Source organism: Strigops habroptila, chromosome 4, assembly GCF_004027225.2.
Source record: "Strigops habroptila isolate Jane chromosome 4, bStrHab1.2.pri, whole genome shotgun sequence".
In the NCBI taxonomy this organism is placed as follows: domain Eukaryota; kingdom Metazoa; phylum Chordata; class Aves; order Psittaciformes; family Psittacidae; genus Strigops; species Strigops habroptila.
In genome coordinates, this window is record NC_046358.1 from 48,551,795 (window position 1) to 48,570,735 (window position 18,941).

Here is an 18,941-nt window from a genome sequence, read left to right on the forward strand (position 1 = left end):
GAGGATGTTTGGGATGGGTAATGAGTATTTTTAACATACCTAGGCTTCCCTGGGTCAGTTGGTGAGGGGTGTGTGGAGTGGTAGTGATCCCCATCTGTCTTCTTGATTTACCGTGATAACTAGTGGGTGTTAAGCACACTGCAGCTGATGTTGCTCAGGTCTGATGGCTGGCCAGAGGCTAGACCAGCAAGTGGGGTTTGAAGGTCTTTGAGTGAGAAAATCACAGAGCTCTTGTAATGGAATAAATGCTGCTATTTATAACAGCCCGCAAATGGTTGAAGGCTCTTGGGCACAGACTTGGCATTGTCCCCATGCTAGGGGACTGGAAATGGCTGTCTCCCCCTCCCAGCAAACAGAGAAGCAGCAGTTGGCCCCAAGCAGGGAAGGAGCAGTGTGGTGACCCCAGGGAGTAGAAAGGAGTTTCAGTCCCATCCAGGCTAACACTCTGCTGCCTTGCACCAGTGCAAGTGCAGGCAGGAAGGTCTGTGCATTGGAGCAGCCATGTAGTGTTAAGTGCAAAAACCCTGACAGGCACAAAAAGAGTACTTTAAAAAAAGATAAAATCAGGTTGTATCTTTCATATCCTTCACCTGGATGTGCAGGTGACCTCTTGTGTCAGGAGCGTGGAAGCTGCTCAGGGATTCCTGCTGCCATGCAGCTCAGACATGGCATTTCAAGGACCTTATACTGAGAGCACAGTCATGCCCTTCAGATGGTTATGGGATTTTTTTCTATCTAAAGTAGATGTGACAAGCCCTTGATCTGATTTTTTTCTAAAGCACAGCGGGTTGGTTTTGTTCCTTCTCTGAGCACTCAGGCTGTCATATCTGCATTGCACATTTCCTTCAGGTTTGTTTTTGCCACTTTGTGACGTGATGGAAGCCTGAGTGTCACAAGACAGCAGCTTGTGTTATTTTAAAGACTAGGATAAAGACTAGGATGTCATCCTTGGGAAAAAAACCTCTTACTGAAGACAGGAGCCTTCCCTTTGATGTTCATTTTGATAGACTGCACTGCATTAGAAGGGGAAAGAATCTTGTTGCAGGGACCCCAGGCAGTTTCACAGGGAAGCTGCCTTGACTTTGGGTCTGCTAAAAGGATGTAGAAACCCATCTTATTTTACAGGCTGGAATTTTGTAGACTTCAGGGGCAGCCTTTTGAGTTCCAGTTCATGTGCTGGAGCTGGCAGACAGCTTGACCATATCAAGTGCTTGATGAAGAGAGATTCTTGGCTTATTAAGCAGGCTATCATGTTTTGCAGTGTCTTAGTACCTAATCAGGGCTTAGGTGGTTGTTTCAGCTCCTGTGTTATGAAATATCAGCAGGGAGGGAGGTTGTGTACCCGTTGTGTACACTGGCCCCAAAGCAATCACCCGTCAGCAGGCCAGAAAGCAGCTTTTTCATACCCCTGGTATAAGCCATTGCCAAAGAGCAGAAGGTTTTGCTTTCTGTTCCCCCACCTGCTGCCAGTGTGCATCCCTGCATGCTGCTGATTGCAGCCTGAGTGTTGTAGCTGTCACAGACTATCGGAAATAGGACTGAAAAAAAGAGGAGGGCCTTTTGCAGTTCCTAGCCCAGGATGGCCCAGCTATGCCTAAAATCATTCCTGGCATAACCTGTTTAAGGATGAGTAACAAATAGGATTATCTTAACTGAAATGATGCCCTGGGGTCCCTTATGCTCATCATCGCATCAGGTCTGTCTTCATCTCTGTTTTAGACATGTTTTGTAATGATCTGATTTAATTTCAGTAGCAACATCAACGAAAAGTGACACCAGCAGAATTCCTTGTATAGATGGGGTTAGACTGATGCAGTGGTGCCTTTTCCTGGCTGTACTTCCACAAGGGAAGGGGTGCTAAAATAGAGGAGGCTGTGCAAGCACCACACTGCTTTGCAGAGTTACAGTGCATCAAACCTGCTACAAAGAAGTGCTACGCTGTGTAATTCAGGGTTCAGCACAGGGGGGCTCAGGTAGTCTGTATCCTCTTCACTGCTGTTTTAAACCCGGGTTTAAATCCCAACCTGGCTCTGCCTCGGGAGGTTAAGAAACGGTTGATGCCATGTAAGAATCTACACAGTTAAAGCAGCACAGTTCTGCAGAGAAAAAAAGAGTGTGCTGCGCACACTTCAGTAGTGGGATAATTTATTCATTGTAGCCCTGAAATAAGTGGATTTAAGCCAGAAGTGCCAGTCCTAGGAAGAGGATATGACCTCTGCGTCATTTGCAAGCTGCTTCTTGCTGCTTGTGGGCCATGTGGGATGGGACCTTTAGAGAGCGATGTCTTTGGCCAGAGTTGCCTGGTTTTTAGGCAAAGCCTGTCTTTGTGCACAGGGTTAGCCTTGTCTCTGCTGAGGTCACAGGAGTGCAGGGCACTTACTCCAGTGCATGCCAGCAAAGTGGTTTAGGATGAATTGGGGATCTGTGTGCACTCACACAGGCCCCCAAGAGCAAATAATCTGCCAGTGCTGGGGAGAGCTAGCAGACATTGTCATGGCGGGGTCAGCTGAAGTCAGGTCGCCTGCCCGCAAATGCCATGGGAAAGAAAGGGAATTGCGCCTGGGAGCTGCGGGGTGACTGCTGCTGATTTTTGCCATTTTGGAAAGGCAGGTAGCATTTTCCACTCCCCCCCAGAGGTAGCCCTGGTGATAAATGTAAATGCCCACCTATGACACGTCAACTTCCGGATTTAAATTTGCCCCTGCTTTGCGGCCGAAGCTCCTGCAGATCTGCTGGCACCTCATCTGGCATAGCCAAGGCTCCAGCTGCAGGGGACAAAGCTGAGTTGGGAGCAAGCATTATCCATACGGAAAGAAAACCATGTACAGCAAAGTCCAGGCTGCCACGTGTCTTGCACGGTCACATTGTCAGTGTCTTTGTGGTGCAAAAGAGAAGTCCTCTGGGGTGGTGGTCGTGGTAAAGATTTTCGCAGCTCAGCTCCTCTGGTGCATGACTGGTAGAAAAGTGAAGGAGTCCTTCCTCTCCAGAAGGATTGCTCTTTGAGCCCTAAAGGATCTGAGGAAGGGGGGTTGAGGGTGTTGGAGATGTATGGTGGGTATACAGAGAGGCTTGAAAGTGAAACTGCCATGCATACACAGAATTTGGGCATTACTGCTGCAGTCTGTTCCTGGTGGACCATGCGCATGAGGAGCTAACAGTGGCAGGCTTCAAATTGTGAAACTGAGCTGAAAAGTGTATATTGTGCTTTAAAAAACCAACCCACCCCTCCTAAACCCTTTTTTACTTTAGTGTCTTTACTGCAAAAAGGGGTCCTGTGTTTAAAGGTAGCGACTCCACCCCTCTAGTGACCTGGAGCACTTGGTTGGGTACTTCTCAGAGGAGATCTCTGATGCAAGAAGATGGAGCTCAGGTCTGTGCTTCTACAGCCTTCCCCATCCCATCTACTAGAAAGAAAGTACATGGGGAGGGAAGGGGAGGGATGGGATGATGATGGTCTCCATGCTGCAAGCTTTGTATCTTAAAGCCTAGAAAGGGAAGATGATCCAATGGCAAAACCTGGAGCAAGTTTTGAACACTGTGGGTTCAGTCCTTGGTTCTGACATGGCCTGTCTACACAGCATCTTCAACCACCAGCATCTCTATTTGTGAAACAGGATGATGTCTGTTCTTTCTGCCATGTGTTGGTCTGGCATGGGGCATGGTCCAGGCGCTCTTTTCCCATCTGTAAGGGCTGAGAGGTTTGTAAGAGGCAGAAGATGGCGACCAGGAGGGTTGGGTTTTTGTTTTTCTCACATGGAGCAGGAGTTGCCATCACCTGCTGCCTTCCCTCTGTCAGTTCATCCCAGCGTAAATGTGGCTTTTAATGATAACTTCCCTGTTTCCCTTCAAGTTTCACGATGAAGGAAAATTGCTCCTTTTTCCTCCACATGACTAACAGCTCTGAGGTTTTATCACTTTCACGTCTGGAGGTGGTGGGAGGAGGAAAGCCCTTGGATAAATAACAGGGAGGCGTTTCAGTTCAGTTCCATCTCAGCATGTTTTGTAACTCCTCTGTTCCTGTCACACTCATGTGGAGAAAATCATTAGAGACATTTACTATATGCCAGTGAGGGTTGCACTCATTAAAGAACAACAATACCAGCTCTGGGAGTTCAAAACAAAATTATTTTCTTCCCACAGAGCTGAGCATCATCTTCTACCTTGGCAGCTGTTAGTTGGCCTCTCATAATGCATTGGAAATAAAGAATTTCCTTCTGAATTGGTGATTATATCTGAATTGGTACATATTCCACTTTCTTGATACCACCTCAGCTTTTGCTTCATGAAGTCACGAGCGCTTGCAGGAGCCAGGCTTTCATGGGCACCTTTACCATTACTGCTTTGAGTACCTGTTCCATATAGCCCCGTTGCTTTGTGTCTCCTAATACATTGCACTTATTTTGTCCTGATTTAATGACTCTCAGGGAATGGGAATCTCTTGTTTGTCTCCTTGGTCTTTCAGCCATGGGGATGAAACTCTCCTGCATGGCATGAAGCTTTGCTGTCCTGCAGAAACACCTCCTTATGTGAGCTTGGACAAGCAGGAGTGGCTCCCCCGGGTGTGCATACAGTGAATTAGTGATGTCCCACTTAAAATGCGAGATGCTGTTGAAGCAAATGGTAGCCTTCCATGGGCACATTGTGGTAATGAGGTGCTTTTTAGTGGGCAGCTCTTATTTGATGCATAGAGAGGGGAGGGCAGCATCTGGCAAAGGATTCAGTAGGGTATGGTCCTGCCTATGCATTGGACCTTCAAAGCAGGTGCTAAGCAACACCTGGGGCAGAACAAGCATTTAGCAAGTGCTGAGAATGAGGTTTTAAATGTTAAATGTTCTTTACACTTACAGGATCAGGATACAATACACTGACACTTTCTGTGTCAGCAGAAATACTGAAATATTTACCATAATGGGGTGGAAAGGTGTTCTAGCACACATTTAACTCTTCTAGAACTACATGGTGGTCTTGGCATTTATTGCATAGCTAATTTATATACTTATTTTTACTGGGATGGTGGTGTTGTTTCTTTGCTGTCCCCATCCTGTCTATTTGAACCCCACTCCTTGTCTTGTCTCGTACTAAACCTATGGGACAAGAGCTGTCATTGCTGTGTTTTGCGATTGGTAGGTGCATTGCAGAACAAGGAGCACAGGTCTGTGCTCTTAGAGGCTCTGAGCCCAGGTGGGTTGAGAGCACAGTACCATGTCCAGAGGATCTTCTGCTAGGATCTTGATGCTTCCCCATAAATTGCAGCCCTTCTCTTGCATCAGCCTGAAATGCATGAAGCAGAACACCTTAAGGGAAAAGAGGAGGAATGTGAGGGGAGGTTGGTTGCATTTGTACCAGGGCAATGCCAGTAGCTTCAGCTGGTTGCCTGGTTGGGCACTTCCCTGCTCAGGCCCAAGCTTGTTCCCATGAATCCTCTGTCCTCTCCCAAGGAATTGTCTAGTCCCGATGGATCGCTATGTTGCAGTGTAAATCGCCTCCACAGCTGGAGCTTGGGCATGTGCATCGGGGACTTCAGCACACTTCCAGGTCCTCAGGAACCTGGAGTGCCACAGTTGGCATTGTAGCGCAGCTACAAGGCATTTCGTGGGTAGGACGAATGAAAGAGTGGAAAATATTCAGAAATAAGGCTTTTTTCTTTTTTATGAAGCTTTTTCTTTTAATGGGAGAAGTCAGGGATGGAACAAAAGCTCTTTTTTTCTGTTTCATTTTGGAAGTTTAATGGTCTCTTTAGAGAGAGAGGGGGCTTTATGGCCAGAAAAAAGGAAAGAGGCATCTGTGAGATGAAGTGAACATGTGGAGGCAGGAGGAGGGGGCACATGCATGTTTGTCCCTAATCCCCCTCCTCACCTGAGGAGTACCCTGCACATTCCAGGGAGTGCCCTTGGTGTAGCCCACAGTCTCCTTGCTGCTTGTCAAGCTGTGAGAGTTGCTGTAGACACATCCTTGTGGCTGTCAAAAGGGCTCTCCTCTGCAAGGGGAAATGTATTTTTTTTCCCAATCCCTGAGGATCCAGGTGAGAACAGCCATGACAGCTCAGATCAAAAGTTTCAAAGCCAAGGGTGCTGTGTCTGGTCTTTGGGAAGGAGCCTGAGCGCAGGCTGGTGTGCACAGAATGTGACCATGGTGAAGCACCTGAGGTGTTTCCACATATAAAGGGGATGATCTGTTTCCAGCTCTTCCAGTAAGGTTAAAAGCATGAGATGTGGCTTGATTTTGACTGAGTAGGTGTCTTTGGAGGCAGGTGCTCAGCTCATCCGTCAGGTTGGAGATGCCCTCTTTGTGCTAGTGCAGTCAGAGGAAGTGATCGGTTGGGATGTCCACTCAGATGGCTGGTGGTCTGAAGCAGCAAACCATGGAGCAAATGTGTTTGGCCATCAGCAGGACCAGCTAACCTGGCACACGTTTCCCTCCGCACAGATGTGCCGGCGAGTGTACAAAGGGATCCCACTTCAGGTGCGAGGCCAGGTCTGGTCACTTCTGCTGGATGTTGAGAAGATGAAGAAGGAGAATGAAGGAAAATACGAGGTACAGGCTCTTACTGGCAAAAACAATGGGAGCAAGGTGATGGGGAGGCTGGTTTGGTGGGGCTTCACCAGCTAGGGCAGGTGAGACCCATGGTGGATGCGGGCATCTCCATCTCCACTTGCATGGGCGGGAGGGAAATGGGGGTTCCTACAGGGATGGTTTGGCGGGCATGGGGGACACCCAACCTTTGTACCCTCCTTCACACAGTAGCAGCGTGCCAAGCGATGTACACTGTGTGCTGGTGGTGTGGCCTGATCCATCTGTGAACTGCTGTGACCTCTGAGAAGGAAAGGCTTAAAATTAGTGAGGACTGAAAATGCAACGGGTATAAACTTCTTAACCATGTGTGTATATTAGGCTGGGTCCTTTTAGCATGTTATTCAGCTGCTTTCCCTAATATGCTGCTTCCATTTATTCTGCTGGTAGTTGTGAGCAAAGATGCTGTCAGTGTTACTGCATCCGCAGGGAAGAGGGAGGGGAAGCTTGGGAAAGGTACCGCTCATATCACTCCAGGGAGCCTGGGGAACTGTGGAGTAGCCACAAGTACCCTGAAGTGGGTAGGTGCTGGGTGGGGGTAACCAAAACCTCTCCTTGTGCTTGCAACTTTCACTCGGGGCATTTTGAAATGGGCAGCAAGGCCAGAAGCCTTAAACCAGCTGACAATGGGGCATCAGTCAAGAAACCCAATTATGGGTAGGGTGAGGGCAGGCCTTGCAAGCTTGGGAGGGAGATTTCTGAGCACAGGGTCCTGGCTTACAACTTAGGTGTGCAGCTGGAAGTTAACTGGCAGTGTTGGAAGAACTTGAAGTGGTTTCTTTTGTCTTCCATCTTCAATATTTTTACAACTATCTTGAAAGTTTCTATTAAAAATCGCTCTTAAAATTAAATAGAAATAATTTTTCTATTAAAAAGCATTTATTTTCTCTGCAGATAAGATAAAAGCCTGACTTGCATTGCTTCCTACCAGAGCACTGCATGCTGCAGGCTTGGATTCCTTGGTATAAAAGCAGCAGTTTCTGTAGTGTGTATTGAACAAGAACTTGAGTGATGGGGCTTGCTGTATTTTGTTATTTGGGGGGGGAGGAGCATATCAGCTCCTTTACACTGCCTTTTTCCATAGGCGGCGTGTGGAACCCCTTGGTTGGTAATTAACTTATTTTCCAAACTTGTGTTATTGTTTATCTTGCATCATGTACCCAAGCGAAGATAGGGCTGTTGTGGAGACAGTTACATGTCAGAGGCAGGAGGCTGAGTGCTACTTTCCCACAGGTGTTCCTAAAAATCCCTGCCTGTTAAGCAGGATGATGCTGACACTAATTATAGTTAGTCAAGCATAGATGTTAATAGAGAGATGCCGCTGGGTTGGAGTCACGTGCAGGGACTTTGGGAAGGTGCACTGGGCTTACAGGAATAAGCAGAGATAAGGAAGCTCTCCCAGCATGCAGATTCTTATCGTGCTCCCTCCTTGAAGCTGTGCAGTGCAGGCAGGGAAGCAATCCAAACAAATGAAAGTCATAAGGAGTTTATCTGTGCTCCAGAGGGGTCTGCGATAAACAGGAGCTTCAGGGCTAATAGGCTTTGCTGGATGCAAACCCCCTACAAGCTCATCTTAATCTACCTCTTCTTTGGTGCCACCTGCCACCAGTAATTAGCTCTCCCCTAATTTCCTCCAGAAGAGGCTCAGTGCAGGTCCTGGCTGAGGGGGTTTGCTTTCAGGAAGGGACTAAGTGTCAGCTCCAGCTCTGTGTCCTGGAGGGGCTGACCCCAAGGCCACTCCCTTTCTCCTTGGCTGCGAACCATGGCACAAAAGCCTGGCTTTTGCATGCTCCTGGAGTTTTGAGTGTGCCAGCTGGCACGTGCCAGGTGATTTATCTTTTTTTTTACTCACTGCTCCCTCTGCAGAGATGTTGTCCCCTGCACTTGGGCTCCCACTTTTCCAGCCGTGTGGGATACCTTGCCCCCTGTGACCGTGCTGCCTCTAGATGCAATTAAAAAGCCGGGTCCAGTTGCTTCCACAGTGCTTTATCTTATCCCAGCTGTCCTCCAAGTCCTCTTCATGAAGTCTCCAAGTCTTCCTCAAGGCCATGGCAGCTCAGTTGTCCCTGATGCTTCAAGAGCCTGGAGGCTACCATGGGACATGCCACACTTGGTTTTAATGCAGGTGTGATGCTCTGCCTCCCTGGGGTTTTATAGCCACAACTGAGAGAGCTTGAGGATAGTTGAGAAGGTGGCAGGAGAAATACACTGGCCACGGGGCAGAGCAGAGGTATTCTGGCTTTTACCTGCTGCTTTATAAAAGGTCTCTGGGATGGCACCTCCAGCTTCCCAGCCTCTGCTCTGCCACCAGCTTGCAGCACTAATGAGCTCAGAAGAGAATCTGTAGAGTCCCCAGGTTACTTAAGGGAAAAAAGGAGAACAAGCCATCCTGGGCTTCTTGTTTATCATCTGCAGAATGGTAAACAAGCCTTCTGGGTGCATGGAGGTGACAAAGTGCAACCTACCTGCAATTCAGCTATTCAGAATCACTGCTATTCAGGTGCAGTGATTTAAAAAAAGCTCGGAGTAGGGTTTTTTACAGTCTTCGGAAGATTTCTGTGTTGCTTTGGCAGGGAAAACAAGAGGGCCTTTAGCAGGGAAATTTGAACTGAAGTGACCCGGTGCATATGAATAGTCATCTTGTCTCAGGTAGCCTGCCTGCTTTATAGAGGGCAGGGAGCTGTAAGATGTGGAGAGCACAGGATTTACATCAGGGAAGTGATGTTGTTAATCAAATCTTCATTCCATTGTCACTTTTATCCTCCCTTGTCTTGTGCAGCCAATAATTCACAATAGCCTGTGCGCTGTTGCTCATCCATACAGCTGCTTTCAGGGTTGGAGCTAATATTCCCAAGGTGCTGTGACTGCCCTGAGTGTTGGCTGTGCTGGATACATCTGGGTACTAATAACCTTTTGATGTTCCCCAGAGCTGATGTGGCCATCCTGGGAGGTGACAGGATTCTAGGAGCAGCCTGGAAGCGCTTTGTGTCAGGCTGACAAGCAAGGATGGCAGCTGCTGGAGGAGATGATTAAGTGTCTATGCAGATGTGCTATTTTCTGTCTCCTGTGTGAGCAAGGATGGGTCCTGATCCTGGGCTCAAGGCAGGCTGGGCTTGCTGCTCATCTCTGCTGCCCCTAACCTGCCAGTGAATCTCTGGCTGCCCGAAGACAGTCACAAAATGTATTTTATTAATGCAACTAACTTGGAGGGATATTAACCCTGGAGAGATATTAAAGAGGGGCATAATCACCAGTGGTATCTAAAGGCTGTGGGATGAGATGCTCGGCTGTAGCAAAATGGTCCTTGCCTGCATGGACAAGGCTGAACAGTGGGTTACAAATGGGACTGCAACAGGATTTGTCCATGCACCATCTTCAACTTGGGACACTAAGGGTGCAATTGGTTGAGGTGGGCTTAGCTTTGGTTTGAATTTCCTTTTTTTGCAGTGGACTTCAGTCCTTTATCTGTGTGATGCTTCCTTAAATGATTAGCCCGCATCAGAGGGAACATGGGGATTCTTGGCTCTGATTTTAGCTTCTGTTCTGGACTCTGACTTAAAATTTGCACCAGTCCAAGGGAATACCCCACAACTGCTTTTCTAGGGGAAGCTTCTTAAGCCTAAAATGATTCTCTTCTGCAGGGGAAGTAGTAGTTAGAGAGCACTTCATAGAGTCCATCATAACAGTTTAGATTTTATTACAGCTGAGCCTCTGAAAGGTTCAGGGACTTGGTGCATACATCTGTGTTGGTTCCTTAAGGAAGTATATCATTCCTGAAGCACCAACAGAGGTCTTAATGCTTTAAGGCAGCCAGACTGGGTACCACAAAGAAATCAAAAGAAATCAGAGCAGAATTTATTGTAAAGATTATTTTAGATTCTGAAAACTTTGCGTTGGAAGATGGGCAAAGGCTGGGTTGGCAGCTGGGTTGCCACTGTTGTGAGTGTGGGGTTGTCCCCTTCTCTCTGAGCCAGCAGCACAACTGAGGGGCTGGCGATTCCCCTCTGGGCTGCAGATTGTTGCTCACTGCAAGGTGGCAGTGTCCCGGAGCGGCTCTGTGATAGCTCTGTGCAGCTCACACACTCCTGCTCTAGGAAGCATGCCTTCTCCCTGTGTGGAGGGACAGAGGTATGGGGCTGAGATGGTGCCTGACTCCTCCTCTCTCTCTGCCCCTCTCCCTTCCAGCAAATGAAAGAACAAGCAAAGAGCTTTTCCTCGGAAATCAAGCAGATAGATTTGGACGTTAACCGCACCTTTCGAAACCATATCATGTTTCGGGATCGCTATGGAGTGAAGTGAGTACGGGAGGCTTCGGAGCTAGTGGGTATGCATGGGATGAGCTGGATGGGATGGTCAGCAGCCTCCTGGCTTGTGGTGGCCACCAGTACCCTGGCTCACAGTAGCTCACAGGAGAGCAAAGCCATCTCTGCCTGCTCCACAAGCCATCAGCACATGGTACGAGCCACAGATTCTGTGGCTTTGGAGGGGTCCACACTGGACCATGTTCAGCTCCAGTTCTTGAGCAAAGCATCAGCCTGTTGTGCTGCCTTGTCCCCCAGGATGCTAGGGTTGCAGTTGTAGAGGGTTGGTTTGGTATGGCTGGGATGACAGCGTGGGTCCTTCAGGAGCTGGGTGGGACGGGGTGGACATGGCCTCCACAACATATGGGGTTGAAGAGGTTTAACAAAGTGGCTTTGTCACCTGTCTAAGAGGAAGCCTGCACTCTGTATCTATATGGTAATGACGCCTTCAGCAAGGAGGGAAGGGAGAAAGCAACCTACTGATAAAATGGTGTCAGTGCTTTCCCCCAGGATGTGTAACACTTGATGCTTGGGTGGTTGCAAGTCTATTAAAATCGCACCACCACTCCAAACCCACAGGTTTGTTGAACACTGTGTTTAGGTACGTGCATGTCTCTCCAGGAGACCTGGTGATGGAGCAGACTGGTTCAGCCCCGCTCCATGGGGCTGCTGGTGACTCTCACCTGAAGGAAGAGGTGCCATCCTATGTGCTCATCAAGGTGCTTTCTGGTTCTGTGAGCCCTGCTCCTTGCAAAAGGCATAGGTACCAGCTGGCTGGGTGTTTTCAGATCTTTTGCTCTCTGTGCTTATGCAGTGGTGTGCAGATAAAGCTGGAAACCTCATACTCAGGTGTTTTAATATCCTTCTTTCTCCCCAGGCAACAGGCACTCTTCCATGTCCTATCAGCATATTCAGTCTATAACACCGTAAGTAGTAAGTTAGTCCAGTTGAAGTGAGTAGTGTTGTGCTTTATATATATGTGTATATATAAACATTAAAAAAAGGTTTATGTATATCTTTTTATATGTGCGTACATGTATATTTATTTGTGTGTGTATATATCTATGCACCCCCACATTTAGCCAGTGGTAATTCCAATTTTAAGTCCTAATACTGGTTTGTACAGACAGCTGCAAGACTCCCAAGCAGCACAACACTGCACAGTTAGTTCATTCCCTTGTTCATTTTGTCATCTGGTAAATGATGTCTGGCAGATGCGTTTTGGGTGAGTCTCAGCAAAGGGGATTGCCCTTTGGCTTTGCAGCAAGACTAACCTCCTGGCTGAAAGTCCATCAAGTTCTCACTTCTTGCCATACAGTGAATTTATTACTGCAAACCAGTCATTTTTTCCTGAAGGGCACAGTCAGAATGAGAGTGAATTAGCAGCTGAACCTACTGCCTCCATCTCCAGGAAGGAACAGTTACCCCAGAAGGCACAGAAGATGCTCAGTGTGGGTAGTTAAGGAAACAAAGATCCCACCTTCCCTCCTACCAGATAAATGCTTACCAGATTTGTGTATTCTTTAATTACTTTAGTGCTCATGTGGCTGAAGGAATCCTAAACGGGATTGAAGCCACATGCTGTTTGTCATCCCATCCCCTATTCCTTGAAGTAGCTGCAGACACCTCTTGTGTTGAGGCTTCTGTTCCTCACCTTCCAGGCTTGAGCAGGGCTGGAGCGGGGAGCGGCATGGTGGGCGGCGTTGCCTGCTAGAGTTGGTCTGGAGGAGGGGCACAAAAATGGTCAAGAGTGCCAGAACACCTCTCCCATGAAGAAAGGCTGAGAGTTGGGGTTGTTCAGCCTGGATAAGAGAAAGCTCTCCAGGGGAAGACTTTATTTTGGCCTTTCAGTATAGAAGGGGGTCTTATAAGAAAGGTGGGAAGACTTTTTACTGGGGCCTGTAATGACAGGACAAGGGGCAACATTTTTAAACCGAAAGATGATAGGTTTAGATTGGACATAAGGAAGACTTTTTTTACAATGGGGGTAGTGAGAAACTGAAAGAAGTTGCCCAGAGAAGCTGTGGCTGCTCCATCCGTGGCAGTGTCCAAGGCCAGGTTGGACAGGGCTTGGAGCAACCTGGTCTAGTGGAAGGTGTCCTTGCCCATGGCAGGGGGTTGGACTAGATGTTCTTCGAAGGTCCCTTCCAACTCAAGCCAGTCTATGAGACATTGACATGGTAGATGCTGCAGACATATGGAGGCTGTGAATTTGAGCATAAAGGATAAAGACCTTGAAGTGAGACAGACCTTGAAAGAGGAGAGGGAAACACAGACAGCCTGACCTGCTTCTGCAGGTTTAGCATTATGATGGGGTCTGACAGCATGGCAGCATGTGTGTCCCTCTTGGCTCTTGCAGGAAGTGAGCTACTGCCAAGGGATGAGCCAGATCGCAGCCATTCTCCTGATGTACTTAAACGAAGAGGATGCATTTTGGGCACTGGCGCAGCTGCTGACCAATCAGCGTCACGCCATGCATGGTAAGGCTGGGGTGGGATGCGGATGGGGGCTCTTGCAGTGGGAGGGAATGCTGTTTAGGCTGGTCAGTAGAGCCTCGTTTCTCCTCACATACTTGTTTAAAATGGGTAAGACTTAATTACGTGCTGACGTAACCCCATTACGGAGCTGAACTTCATTCTTGGAGGCAGACAAGTTCATCAGAGAAAAATGTGGTTTATCAGCACTGAGCTTTAGTGCTCGGTAATTAATGCTTTCACAGAGGTGCTGTCTTCCCTCCCGAGTGCCTTGCCCTTGGCAATCAATTAACTCAAGGTTGCAGGTTTTTAAGAAGTCTCACAGAAGTACGTGTAAGAGCATCATGTAACACTCCGTTTTGAGCATGCTAGAGCCACGTACCCTTGTGTTTTTATGAAGATGTGATTCCACCAAATGTACTGAATTATTTTATTTCAAACACATTAAAGATCTTTTTGTCTTACTTCTGGTCAGCAGTAGTCTATGCACAGAGGGTTATTTTATCAGTGGAGGGCTAAGCCTTATGGCTTGATAGCTCCAGACAGTCTTAAATGCATGTCCTACTAGATTACGGAGTGCTGCACAAGCTTGTGTTCAAACATCAGCTTTTCTCTGAACCTTGGTAAGCATCAAGATGTGTTGAGAGAGGTCTTGGCCAAGACAAGTCTCAGGTGGGAAGGTGAGCGGGTCTGCTCTGCAGGGTGAGAAGGACTAGCTGGGGTTGGTGCTGAGTGCTGTCGCCCATGTGGGATGGGTTGAAGGGTGGGCTCTGGAGGGATGCCAGGGGAGGTAGCTGAGTGCGCTGTAGTCCAGGTGACTTCAACAGCCAATGCAGGGGATGAGTTTCTAGAAAATCAGGCTGCCCCCATGGCTGCTCCAGAGCTTTTCTGATTATTTTTTATTTCTGCCATCTTTTCTCCTTAGGTTTTTTCATTCCTGGGTTCCCGAAGCTGCAGAGATTCCAAGCTCACCATGAGCAGATTTTAAGCAAGATGGTTCCCAAACTGAAGAAGCACATGGTATCTTTTTGCTATCAGTCTCCCCATGCTAATAATCACGTTTTAATGCTGGAGCAATTAGTGTAATGTTCTGCCAGGGATATGCACAACTGAACATATTTCTAACTGTGTAGGACTGCTTCAGCTGCAAAGAGGCAAGTGTTTATTAAATGGGATGCCTGAATCTTGGTTATCATTTGCTTGCTGGTCATCATTAGTGTAGGAACTGCTAAAATCTAATAGCTTCCTTCAGAAAGCCAGGCAGGAAGGCTCACAGAGCCTGCAGCAAAAGGAGCTGTTTTGTACAGCAGCAAGGCTGGGCTGTGTTCTTACACCAGATGCAAAGCCTGAAAGGTGATGCTGGACTGTCTGGAGTCTTAATAATTATTAGCCCCAAGTGCTTGCATTTAATTGGTTTGCTGTTATTTAAAGACAGGAGGGGTGTAAGATCTGCTGTTTGTTTTGCTGCTTGGGCACGTCCAGTTGTTTTTCTCTCTGGCAGATGGTAGGAGCCCATTTGGTGTCTGGAGGAGCATCTGCAGGAGACATCGACTGCAGTCTAATGTCTAGGCGACTTTTTGCAACACCTGCTTCCTTTTTTCTTTTTCCCTTGCCCCCCGCTCTTGCATTTGCTGTAGACAGTTGGTATTCAGTGGCCAGACTCCTGAAGGTTTCTTATGCTCCCAGGGGGGTTCAGAGGTCCAGCTTCAGGGAAAGCTGTTTATATTGCCATCATCTGCAACAGCTCTTGCTTTGTGCTGCAAATAAGCCAGCCCTGGCTATAAAAGTGAAACAGAGTCAGGACAGGTTTTCACCTAATTATAGCCTTGTGGAGGGGGGAGACCTGAGCAAGGAGGATGGGAAGAACTCTCTGAAAGCTGCTTGTGCCTCCTGGCTCCCAAAGGCTCCCCAGGCTTGCAGGTGCCCAGCACTAGCCAAAGCAAAGACCAGAGTTGGGTGTTAATCCCCTGGGCCTCTTTTTCTTCCCATCCCCACTGCTTTGCTGGCTTTGCAGCAGCAGTCACATCAACTTTATGCACTTGCAGAGCACTGTGCATCCCAGCACCAGCCATGCCATGCCATCGGCTGTGCCAGAAAAAGCAAAGCTGTGTGTGGGTGCTGTGCTGAGTCTCAGGGATGGAAAAGTGATAGACCAGGGTGGTGATGGTGAGGTTTTAAAGAGTTTTCCTTAGTCTGTCAAGCTGTCCTGCTCCTGCAGCAGCCATGACATGCAAATGAGGTAGTGCTAGCAAAGCTGGCTTGACAGTGCTGGTCTGGATTTACCTGTGGAATACTTGGGGTTAATCATTTTTGTGGTGCTCAAAGAGGCTCACATGGGAATTGCTATGGAAACAAAAAAGTCTGCAAGAAGTACATGGTTTGGGTTTCTGGAAGTGTTTCATAACTCCCTGGAGCAGATATTAGGCCAGAAAAGTTTCTAGGAATCCCTCTCCAAAGCTGTGGCTAAGTTTGGCCATGTCAAGGATCAGGTTCAATCCAAATCTTGGGCAAAGGCCCAGAGCAGGGCTTCAACACCAGTATTTGAAGCAGGGGCTTTGTTGGATGACAAACTGCAGACGGATCCTGCACCCAGAGCCCAGCTTTAATAAACCAGCCAGCCAGCCTCCCCCAGAGCCCTGTGAGTTGCTTGAAGCTCCAGCAGCCAGCCTGGTGAAACGCCTGTCTCTCTTTCTTTGCTGTCTCCTCCTAGGACAAGGAGCAGATGACTACGGGGATTTACACGACCAAGTGGTTCCTGCAGTGTTTCATCGACCGGGTGAGGATGCTTTTGGGTTGTTTGCTGCTCTGCTGCTTGCATGCATGGTTAATCTGCCTCTCTTTATAAAAAAGTATCATAATTTGAAGAAAGTGTTAGTATTTTGTAGGGTGGAATATTGTGCACACTCTCATAAGGCAAAAAGTTTAATAAGGGAGAAGTTAAAAATAACTGAATGTCGCTGATGACACAAGCCAATTCATGCTGCCTCATCACAAGAGGTCACTGGGAGAAGGCTCAGCAGCAGCAGTATAAGCTGCAAACTTGGGAGAGATCTTTCTCTTGCCCACTGGCACTGGTGCAAAGGCAGTTAACCTCACTTTGGCTCTGGAAACAACATAAGGAGATGAAGAGCTGGAGGCACAAACCTCAACAAATAGCACTGCAGCAATTGCAGGCAAAGGAGCGGACTGGGCACTGGAGGCACATGTAAGTGTGAGAAAATTACTCTGATTTGTCCAAGCTAATTTGCTAGTCCTGAGCCAAGACTACTTTATTTTTAGGGGCACCATTGTGCTTGCACACTTGAAAGCAGTATCCAGACTTGCTAATGTTTATGATACCTGTGTGTCCCCAGGCTCAATTTTCTGCTGCCCCATTTCCTATAAAGCAGTGGCTGGCCTTTTCCCCTTGAGAGGGAACTCACTGGTTTCCAGTCTGTCCCTAAGTGCTGTATAAAATGCAAAGTTCCTTTAACTGCAGTAATGTGGTAAAAGAGCTGTGACAGCCAGTCAAGTCAGACTCTGGAGAGTAAGCACAGCATCCTAAATTTGAACTTAAATGTCACAGTGGGACTAGTATTAATTTCTGTGTTGGTGAGATGCCTTGAATCTTTGTTGGAAGATGATGGGCTGCTCTATCATCAGTTCACTCCTGTTTGTAAGATTGGGTCCGGGTGCAAATGAAAGACTCTTGCAGAGGTTTGTCTAGAAGACGTAAATAAGCCTGCATATAAGGAAGACCACTTCTCTAGGCACCAAAGGAGTGATTTTTTTTTTTTTTTTTTATGCTTAGTGAAGCACTGTTGGGCCTTCAGACCTATCTCATAAATAGCCCTTCATCTGTCTGGGCAATATGGATGGATACAGGAGCGCCTTTGTGCACTCGCAAGGCTGAGTGGGTCACAAATCCATGTGCTATCATGCCTGTGTAGAAACTTTCTCCTTTTTCTGCATTCATGGCTGGATTGTAAGTACTTTTCCAGCCTCCCAAGGGTGTTGGCTTTAAGGCAAAACCATAGATGATGAAAGAGGATTTTGTGTTACAGATGTGTTAAAGATGAAAGACCATTGCCTTTCCCTGCTCCGTGTTTTGGTGCAAGGAGACATAGTGATGCCACCAACCTCTCTATAATTGTTCGATCAGTGCTAACGTGTGTGGTGCTAACGAGCTGGTTTTTTGTTTGTGTGTTTGAAACAGACCCCGTTCACCCTCACCTTGCGGCTGTGGGATATCTACATCCTGGAAGGAGAGCGGGTGCTGACGGCCATGGCTTACACCATACTCAAACTGCACAAAAGTAAGGTCCTAGCAGAGTGCATCTCGTATGGCAGAAGTGGCACCGTGCTGAGCCACCCTTGTGCTGCTGACCCAGAAAGCCTTGCTGGCCACTACAAGCCTGCTTGGTGCCCTGTGCTGGCCACAGAAAGGGACAGTCCCATAATGATGCTCCAGGGAGGAAATGAGATGTCACAAGAGTTGAAACACTGTGCTTGGTGCACAGCAAACCCCACCTGAAACACTCCCAGCTGCCTCTTTTTGCATGCTGCGCCTCACATCTTTTATTAACATGCTTTTAGGGGCAATACAGACAGCAACCCATCTGCACAGCTCTGTGGCAGTTCACCTGAAAAGGCTGTAGAGGGAGAAATAAATCCGTTAATGTACTTCTAACATGACCAAAACCCGGTTTTCTTACATAACATTGACAGCGATGTTTCTACATTGAGATCTTTGCGACTTTGAACCCCTCTGCTCCCATAAGCTAGCAGTCTTACTTTTTCACCCTGTTAGATCTTTAATGTGGGACAGGAGAGATGCTAATAGCGCATGCTAGGAACCTTTGGGCCAGTGGGATTTATGGGACTGCATGTGTTGGCTTTTGCAAACAGCCATCCTGCTCTTCCTTCAGTTGAGTGAAGAACAGGCTATCCAGAAATAATACATCTTCAAGTATCCCATTTGTTTGCAAAGACTGGGAAACTGGCAGGCAGGCAGGAGGAGAGAAATAATCTCTCCTCCCTAAGGAATGTGTGATGTGGATTGGCACCCCTATCTGCATCCCATCCCTTGCTGCATCCCTGAGGTGGGTCAGCATCGCTGCCTGCATCCCTGCCTGGTGGCTGTTCAGTCTGACACTCCGGGTCTATCTCATGGAGCTTTTCCTCCTCCTAGAGGTATTGCTGAGAACTTCCAGAAATGGCCTAAAACGTGCATCCTGGTCAGCACAGGTCCCAGCCATTGCTGAGCTACTGCCCAGAGGTGGCACGGGTGTGTAAATGTATCAACAATCCTGAGCAACAGTGGGAAGGTGGGAGAGAGGCAGAAATGTTCAGGCTGTCCCACCTCGCAGTGGGAACAGCAGCAGAATCCCAGACAAAACCAAGGCACTGCAACCCACGCTTTGGCCATGCCACTGCCATTCCTCCTTTCTGCTGCCCCCAGAACGCTTGCTGAAGATGACGCTGGAAGATTTACGGGAGTTTCTGCAGGAGAAAATCGCCGCTTCCCTGCAGTACGAGGATGATGCCGTCATCGAGCAACTGCAGGTGTCGATGACTGAACTGCGGAAGATGAAATGTGACCTCCCCCCGCCAGGTG

The 18,941-nt window shown here is 47.9% G+C and overlaps 1 protein-coding gene across 6 annotated transcripts in view; it reads left to right on the forward strand.

The window, feature by feature from the left end:
* Positions 1 to 18,941, forward strand: part of LOC115607638 (USP6 N-terminal-like protein) — an 84,797-nt gene that overhangs the window by 54,841 nt on the left and 11,015 nt on the right. For all 6 annotated transcript variants that reach the window (XM_030485166.1, XM_030485170.1, XM_030485167.1 and 3 more), the window contains 8 exons: positions 6,427 to 6,534; positions 10,756 to 10,865; positions 11,749 to 11,797; positions 13,231 to 13,351; positions 14,271 to 14,365; positions 16,056 to 16,121; positions 17,541 to 17,640; positions 18,786 to 18,938. In XM_030485166.1, the coding sequence (XP_030341026.1) occupies positions 6,427 to 6,534; positions 10,756 to 10,865; positions 11,749 to 11,797; positions 13,231 to 13,351; positions 14,271 to 14,365; positions 16,056 to 16,121; positions 17,541 to 17,640; positions 18,786 to 18,938 (802 nt within the window). The remainder of the gene's footprint in view (positions 1 to 6,426; positions 6,535 to 10,755; positions 10,866 to 11,748; positions 11,798 to 13,230; positions 13,352 to 14,270; positions 14,366 to 16,055; positions 16,122 to 17,540; positions 17,641 to 18,785; positions 18,939 to 18,941) is intronic.